The sequence below is a fragment of the Pararge aegeria genome, chromosome 10 (assembly GCF_905163445.1).
Source record: "Pararge aegeria chromosome 10, ilParAegt1.1, whole genome shotgun sequence".
In the NCBI taxonomy this organism is placed as follows: domain Eukaryota; kingdom Metazoa; phylum Arthropoda; class Insecta; order Lepidoptera; family Nymphalidae; genus Pararge; species Pararge aegeria.
In genome coordinates, this window is record NC_053189.1 from 7,795,349 (window position 1) to 7,804,499 (window position 9,151).

Sequence of the window (9,151 nt, forward strand, 5' to 3'; positions counted from 1 at the left end):
TGAGCCAATTATTATTATTATTATTATATTGATCTCTCTGATGAGTGCATCTATCATTGCATACCTATATCGTAATTCCTGGCTGTTTATTTAATTTTTATTAAAATATTATATATAAGTACAACGTTTAAATAAAAACCGAAATAATAATTAGAATTACAGGCTTTAGAGGTACATAATGTACTGTCTCTGAGAGTTTGAGTATTCCACTGTCATAGTTTTTACTGCAAGAAATCAAATACAGCCCTAACGTCACATGCAAAATTAAAATTATGCGACTCCTGCCATTTTATTAGATACGTGTCACGTAGCGTAGGTACTATGCGCGCGTTTGTCTTTTATCTTCAATAGGGTTGTCATAAGTAAATACTTAGAATGTTTTGAATTCATTTATATAGAAAAATAAATATACTTCATTTGATTTAATATACTTATGCATCCTTCAATATTATTTCGTAATTCTGGTACACGTTGTATAGGTACGAATACATCCTATTTATGCTCTGCGGCAGCATCCACTTCTACCAAAGTACCGGCTACGACTCGCAGTCATCTACGACTTGCAGCGTTATTCGGCATCGGTCGGTCTCAGCTTCTCCCACTCAGAATGAAAAGTAATCGTTAAAAGAACCAAAATCAATCTTAGTTCAATAATATGAAGAAAGTTTAGCAAATTTCTAACTCTCTTTTCTTTCTTCTTAGTTGTGCACTGTTGACAGAATGGTCGTGGCTCTGTGAATAAATTGCACGGCGTTAAGCTTCGTTGGGTCTTTTGGCGATTGGTAGCACTTCGGAAGCATTACACTATATTAGTATGGATCAATGATTTCATCGAGTCATCTTACCCTTTCGCTTCAACCTGTCCTTGCACCACCAAATTTCTAACATTAGTAGGTAATTTTTCAATAGCTAGTGAAGACCTAAAATATTAATTCGCTTTTGTTGTTATTGTGTACTTATTGTTATTAAGTATAGTTTAGTTTTAAAAGTATCTAGTTTCCTGTTCTATGAGTTGAAGAGTTCGGTTAAATAATAAAACTTATAAGATCCTTACCACGTTCAGAAAAAAAAAACTGGTAATCTCAAAAATCACTTTGTATATTAAACCGTGATTATTTTTATTTTCAAACATTCTATCTTTCATCTATACAATCTGCAGTAACTCTAAAAATTTTACACAAATTTGGAAGCAGCAAACCAATTAATTCAGTAAATATTCGAATATTATTATGCTACAAGAAACGAACGCAATCAATATAATTGATACCGCTGCCGCATAACGTTGCTTACTTTCTATATAGGATGATTCTTACGCAGCAAACTATTAATTTAATTTTCTTAACATTTTTTGGTTACTTTTTACCAACGAATAGTAAGTAGAGTTTGAACAGACTGGGTAACAGTAGTAAGAAAAAGAGATAGAAGATGAACTAGAAGAAAAATAATCACCGTGTATAAATAGACTTTTATACCAGAAAGAATAGAAATACCCAGTAAAAAATATCCTGCTTTTATTTTTAAAATAAAATTTGAGAAAACCAAAAGTTAAAAAAAATAAATTTATCCGTCCACTCCAGACATGGAACGCCACGCTTGGTTATACTTATTCTCTACAAAACTAATTATTTTCCAAAATAACACTACGTGAAAACATTTTACTACAAAACCTTCATCCACTCGGATATATTATGAAAGTAACGAAGAGGCTCTAAATACAAGTTGGAGTAAAATAGCCGGTTAATAAAATGTCTTGGCGAAAAGAAGACAACTGCAACTTGAAGATGCAAACAAAATCAAAATCAACTTAATAAGACCAAGCAGCGGAAAATATAAAATTGCGACATTTCTTTAACATCTCGTAGTGAAAAAAGTCATAATAAAAATGCACGAAACTGGGTTCGTTAAGTTACGAAATTCTGTGTCTTGCATAGCGGGACGATGCAGCGGCTCGTTGAGACACCGACTTTATATTAAGAAATAAAATTTATTATAAACTTTATCATTCATAAGAACGCTCTAATTTGATTAATGGATTTTTTTTTTTAGTTTAATCTTCCAGTTTATTTATCACCTAACGCTTAATATGAATTTTTATTTATTTTATTTTATTTAAACATCTTTATTGCGTAATAAAGGAGAAATTACAAATATAGTTAAACAAAAAATTAAAAGCAAAAGGCGACCTTATCACTAAAAGTGATCTCTGCCAGGTAACCTTACCGATAGTACACAACAAAACATGAGAGACGGGAAATCGCAATTAAAATAAACAATACATAAATTTACACACTTAAGTACATACTACTAATAACTAATATAATAAATAATTAAAAGAGATAAATAAAATAAGATATAAATAAATATATATATATATATATATATATATATATTAACAAATATTTACATTTACTATAGATACATAAGTACACATATACGAACAACAAAATTATAATGACAAATAGTGATGTCTAACACGGCTTTTGAAAATAGCTAGGGATTTAAAGCGACGAATATCGTCAGGGAGTGCATTCCACAGCGTTGCAGCTTTTATTGTGAAGGATTCCGAGTAACTTTGCGACTTACATTTCATCATTCGGAGAATATTCTCCCTAGCAGAACGCTGAGATCCTTGAGACGGACACGGGCAAAGGAAATGAAAGCGTTGTTTAAGGTAGGGTGGTGTCCAAGGATGAAAAAGAGTAGAATACAGGATTGAAAGGACATGCAGATTACGCCGATGCCTAATAGGAAGCCACTTCAATTTTTTGCGATACTCAGAGATGTGATCATATTTCCTAAGACCAAATATGAATCTTATGCATAAGTTTTGTAGTCGCTCCAGCTTATCCAGAAGGTCCTCAGTCAAGTCTAAATAACAGGCATCGGCATAATCTAAAATAGGAAGAAGAAGGGTATTGGCTAATAAAATCTTAGTCTTGATAGGCAAGAGATTTTTCCATCTTTTTAAGGACCCAAAGGCACTAAAAACTTTCTGGCTTACATGGGCTACTTGCGGCCTCCAAGATAAACTGCTGTCCATGAGAATGCCTAGGTTTTTCACAGTTTTGCTATAAGGCAGCAGAGACCCATCAAAAGTGACTTGCGGAATACCAGAAAAATTCACTTTCGCAATTTGCCTAGAATTACCCAAAATAATTGACTGAGACTTGCTGGCATTAACCAATAACCCATGAGATCTGCTCCAGTCACAGATAGCACTAAGGTCAGCGTTGAGTCTATTTACAGCCTCAGGAATATCAGAAACCAGAGCAGACACATATATTTGAAAATCATCCGCATAAAGATGATAAGGTAAAGAAAGGAGATCAGTCATGGTATTAATGAAAATGGAGAATAGAAGAGGAGATAGTACGCCACCCTGTGGAACACCAGCAAGGAGGCGGCAGTAAGAAGAGAATTTATCTTTGACTCTGATACATTGCGTACGATCATGTAAATAAGAATGGAACCATCTAACTACAGGTGAAGAAATATTAATGGAATCTAGTATGGCCAAGAGAATCTCAAAATCCACAGTGTTGAATGCATTGGAGAAATCAAGCAAAGCCAAAATGGTCACCTGCTTATTATCAATACCTAAACGAATATCGTCACAGACATTGGTTAAAGCCGTGACAGTGCTGTGCCCACGACGAAAGCCAGATTGAAAAGTGCTAAGGATATTATTTTTAGAAAGAAATAAAGATAATTGAGAATTAACAATACGTTCCAGGACTTTAGATAAGAACGGAAGAATAGAAATAGGTCGGAAATGAGAAAACAAAGACGGGTTAGAATTTTTAGGAATAGGTATGACCTCAGCTATACGCCAGGCACTAGGAAAGGAACTAGATGAGAGAGATAGATTAAATAAGTAGCACAGAACGTGTAAGATGTAATCTAAACTTAACAATATCATCTTACGGCTGATACCGTCATTTCCCAAAGCATCTGATTTAACTGCATTTATGTGCTTTATTATTTCGCCAGGACTGACCACGCTAAATTGGAACAATGGAAAATGAGGCTTTGAACGCGAGCTTATCGAAGCCAGAGTTTCAGTTTTGCGACTAATACTAGTTGTCACATTACTGAAATGACGATTCAAAGCATCTATATCCACACTATCAGGAACACTTTTTTGCCGGCGACCAATGCCCAAAGTTTCCAAAAATTTCCACACCTTAAGGGTACTCTTTCCATCAACTGAAGAGTGGATATAATTGCGCTGAGCGTCTCTGCACATCTTGTTACACCGATTCCGCAGCCGCTTATACTTAAGCAAGTTGGCATCAGAGGGTTGGATCTTATACCTTGATTTCGCCGCGTTACGCTTAGACATGGCAAGCTTTATATCATAAGTAAGCCACGGTGCAGGCAGATGCTTTAGTTTAATCGGTCGAAAAGGTGCATGGGTATCAAAGAGTTCAATAAGAAGAGAATTGAAAATAGAGATCTTTTCATCCAGCGAAGGAGCATTGAAAACTACGTCCCAATCTATGCAATTTAGATCCCGCAAGAAATGATCATTACTAAACTTGTGAAAACTACGACGCATGACTGTTGTTGGCTTGAGCTTAGGCGGGCGCACATTATAGGATAGGTATACCAAATCGTGGTAAGAAAAGGCTTCCGCAGAAAGCTGGCCAAAAGAACTAACATACGCCGATGCAGAGACAATCATCAAATCCAGCTGTGAAGGCGAGCAGTTCGGAAAGAAATGTGTGGGACTCGTTGGAAGCAAAGACAAATTTGTGCTATTTATTATATTTTTTAGCTTATGGGCCCGCGAATCATCTTTAACGAGGCAAGTATTAAAATCACCCATAATTATTATATGATCTGCATGTGGCACATAAGTCTCTAGTAGAGTTTCAAATTCGTGAAAGTAATCTATTCGAAGCGATGGACTGTAAAATACACCTAAGAGCACTTTTAAATTACCAAACAGTAGTTCTAAAAATAAATGTTCCGAAGATTCAGCATAAGTTGACGATGACTTATTTAAAATGGAAAATGGAATGTGGCTGCGTAGGTAGATCGCAACTCCCCCACCACCTTTACCCACACGGTCATTTCGAATTAGATGGAAGCCAGGAAGAGAATAAGAGGTGGAGGGAAGGCACGGCTTTAAAAAAGACTCTGAAACTAGAATAGCATGGACGTTCCTAACATCAAAAGAGGTTAAAAGGTCTGGGAAGTGTGCAGGAATACTCTGCGCATTTATGTGAACTACGTTGAAATTCTTAGGATACCCCGCAAAAGCGGACTCAAGGCGTGTATTTAAAGGTAACGAAGTGCTATGGAAGCTTCCATCAGAGGAACAAACAGGAGAAAAGAAGGTTACCTCATCAGAGCTATCACTACTGTCACTACAAGAAATATCATCCCCAATATTCATAATACAATTAAAATAATAATATTATAAAATACGATAAAAATAATAATAATATAAAAAAAAATATATATATATTATAATTTAAAACGTGCTAAACATATTGCCTGCCGACAGTGTAAATTCCTAAGGTTTAAACTTAAGAAAAAACAATCATCAAAAGAAAACAACTTAATTGACATAGAAATAAAGATCTAACCTAATTACAAAACATGAAGTTCTTGTCTATCATTAACACAATTCTCTAAAAATATGACAAAAACATCATATAAAACAATGAGTATACAAGCATTGAAAGCCAAACGTCAACAATACCGCAATGCAGGCTCGCTGGCGACGCGTCACAAAGAGGATACAAACACGAGTGCAAAGTCACTGGCAAAGAAGGTATTATAACCACAGACCAGTTAATTAATATAAACATATTCTAGTTCAGTGCCTTAGCCAAAGAGAATACAGCCATATTGTTATAACTATTACAACAAAAAGCAAGAACCCAGTGCTGTACAACATGAGTATTCTGAACTTTCATAACAACAACAATGCAATAAGTTGACGTTTGACAACTAAAATTATAAATTTAAAAGCAGGTACAAATAAAATTAAAAGTAGACACCCAAATCAGAGTGAATTATACTAACACAAAATTCAATATAAGAAACAAAAGTATACTTTAAGTTATAAAATAGAGAGGGAAAGAATATATATAAAGTTAGTTATGGATAACTGGTAATTACTAAATGACAACAAATCATCAAAAAACTACTCTTAACTGCACATCAGCGCTATTTCTTCACCACTCTTCTTGATCTAGAAATTTGAGAGGGACCAGCGTGCGGCTTAGAAGCAACTGTAGCAGGTCCAGCTAGAACACTGGAGGCTGCTTCTCTACCACATCCCGAAGAAATAGCAGTTAACTGAGCCTTCGTAGTGATAGAATGTCGCTTACCATCAGATCCAATCACAATTATCCGACCATTTTTTGTCCAAGACTTTGATAGGCCCAGCTGTAGTCTGGCTGCTACGAAAGCTTCATGCCGGATCTTGGTCAAGAACTCTCCCAAAGTAATCCCGGTGCCTTTAAAGTTTTTTTTAGAAAACCAGATCTTGTTTCTAACGGACTGGTCACAGAGTTTTACAAGCAGTGCTCTTGGTTTGTCACCACCAGTCTGCCCTATTCGATGGCACCGACTAATCGCTGCCACAGAAAGCTCATGCATTTGAAGATGATCTTTCAAGATTTTTACAACAGTGGCAGGCACATCTTCCTTGGCAGTTTCAGGGACACCATGAAACAGAAGAATTTTCCTACGGCTTCTTGTTTCCTGCTCATCCATCTGCTGACTTAGAAGTTCTAGCTGCCCCTGAAGACTGTTCAAAGCGGTCATGACAAAGTTTCGGAACGAGCTAAACTGTGAAGCTATATTTGAGGTGGGACTGGTTGCCGGGATAGCAGACTGCAGATTTTGTTGGAATTCAGCCATAGTTTTGTGAAAATGTAGAGACAGATCATCCACAGATTTCTTAATAGATTCCATTGTTGACTAGCTGTTTTGTGTGTTTGTTGTTGGTAGTAGTTTAAGTTCAAGTGTTATCTACAGTTATATTGTATGGATTTACCTTTATGGGACACTGCTGGCAGGTATGAAGATATTAATGCATTATTAATTGTTTAAAGGTCATTAATTCAATTATAAATTCAATTTTTAAGAGAGATACACTAAAATAACGTGTTTCTTATTATGCAACTACCCGCCGAAAAATGAATATACTCGTATATCTATTTTTTTCTATGGTAGATAAAAATAACTCTAAAACAAGGGCATGGTGAGTGGAAACCCATCGCTGATAAATATAGTTAAACTTCACAGGATATGCAAGGAACGTTGTCCTGCAGTGCCTATGTCTATCAATCTGAGGCGTAGGTGTTAAGCCTCATGTGACAGTAATAACACACGCAACCACGCCTTTCAGACCGGAATACAGCTATGCTGCTCAGCAGAAATAAGCTAAGCGGGAGCGCTGTTCAAAACAAAAAGCTGTTCTACTACTTTTTGTTCGATATTTTATTTCTTATTTATATGTTGAGTATCTGTATTGTGTTGAGTGCTGCTAAATGAGGTTGAAAGAACTTAATAATGTCTAGTTATTTACATAGATAATAAGACAATCCTCCAATGTATATATTATGTTTGTAACGCAAAAACGGTGAACATTGACATGCATGCAGTTTTGTAAATTTCTCAGTTACCGCATCCAAAAATTTAAGTACTATTTTTCTTAGTTAGTTGTTAAAATTATGTAGATGTTTGTTATTATATTAATGTTGCTTATTATATGTATATGAATAGCGTTTCCATCACACAAACATCGTCGGACTCACTTGTAGAGGAATAAAAAAAAATTAGTGTGTTTTTCACGATCTCAATAATATTATACTTAGGTGTTTAGAAAGGAAGAAATATTATCCAGATAATTTAGGTCGATTATCTTCATTGTGTCTTATTGATTGATACACGAAAAATTAAATCCGAGCAATGTGGTTTAAACATAGAAAATAGAAAGAAAATACAACTAAGTATATAGGACAGGGTTCAAATCCAACTTAGAAACGAATTAAACGTAATCTTGTCAGACCAACAACACCTAGATCTAACTCAATGCGACGTTATCCATTAATTGCGGTTCCTGGATAAATTTGAGCACTTCTGGCAGCGATTTCAATCTGAGTAATTCTAATTTTATTAATGGAACTCTGGATTTATCCGAAGTGATTGTAGAGGTTTCGTATATAAATGAATAAAAGGGAAATCTATGACCAAGAATCAACTATTTTTTTTATTTTTTTTATTAACATCTGTCTTCTACAACTGATTATCCAATGAAAAATACAAGGCAAAGGGGCGTGGAAAGGAGAAGACCTGCGCTAGTGGTTTAATAAAAGCACCCGCCACTTTTTCTAGCTATATTTGAGGTGGGACTGGTTGCCGGGATAGCAGACTGCAGATTTTGTTGGAATTCAGCCATAGTTTTGTGAAAATGTAGAGACAGATCATCCACAGATTTCTTAATAGATTCCATTGTTGACTAGCTGTTTTGTGTGTTTGTTGTTGGTAGTAGTTTAAGTTCAAGTGTTATCTACAGTTATATTGTATGGATTTACCTTTATGGGACACTGCTGGCAGGTATGAAGATATTAATGCATTATTAATTGTTTAAAGGTCATTAATTCAATTATAAATTCAATTTTTAAGAGAGATACACTAAAATAACGTGTTTCTTATTATGCAACTACCCGCCGAAAAATGAATATACTCGTATATATATTTTTTTCTATGGTAGATAAAAATAACTCTAAAACAAGGGCATGGTGAGTGGAAACCCATCGCTGATAAATATAGTTAAACTTCACAGGATATGCAAGGAACGTTGTCCTGCAGTGCCTATGTCTATCAATCTGAGGCGTAGGTGTTAAGCCTCATGTGACAGTAATAACACACGCAACCACGCCTTTCAGACCGGAATACAGCTATGCTGCTCAGCAGAAATAAGCTAAGCGGGAGCGCTGTTCAAAACAAAAAGCTGTTCTACTACTTTTTGTTCGATATTTTATTTCTTATTTATATGTTGAGTATCTGTATTGTGTTGAGTGCTGCTAAATGAGGTTGAAAGAACTTAATAATGTCTAGTTATTTACATAGATAATAAGACAATCCTCCAATGTATATATTATGTTTGTAACGCAAAAACGGTGAA

The 9,151-nt window shown here is 35.2% G+C and overlaps 1 protein-coding gene across 1 annotated transcript; it reads right to left on the reverse strand.

Moving 5' to 3' along the window:
• Window positions 1-6,100: 6,100 nt before the first annotated feature.
• On the reverse strand, window positions 6,101-7,146 carry LOC120627157. The gene has a single exon (XM_039895031.1). It carries the CDS (start codon window positions 6,931-6,933, stop codon window positions 6,181-6,183), a length of 753 nt encoding a protein of 250 aa, XP_039750965.1. The 5' UTR covers window positions 6,934-7,146; the 3' UTR covers window positions 6,101-6,180.
• Window positions 7,147-9,151: the final 2,005 nt, after the last annotated feature.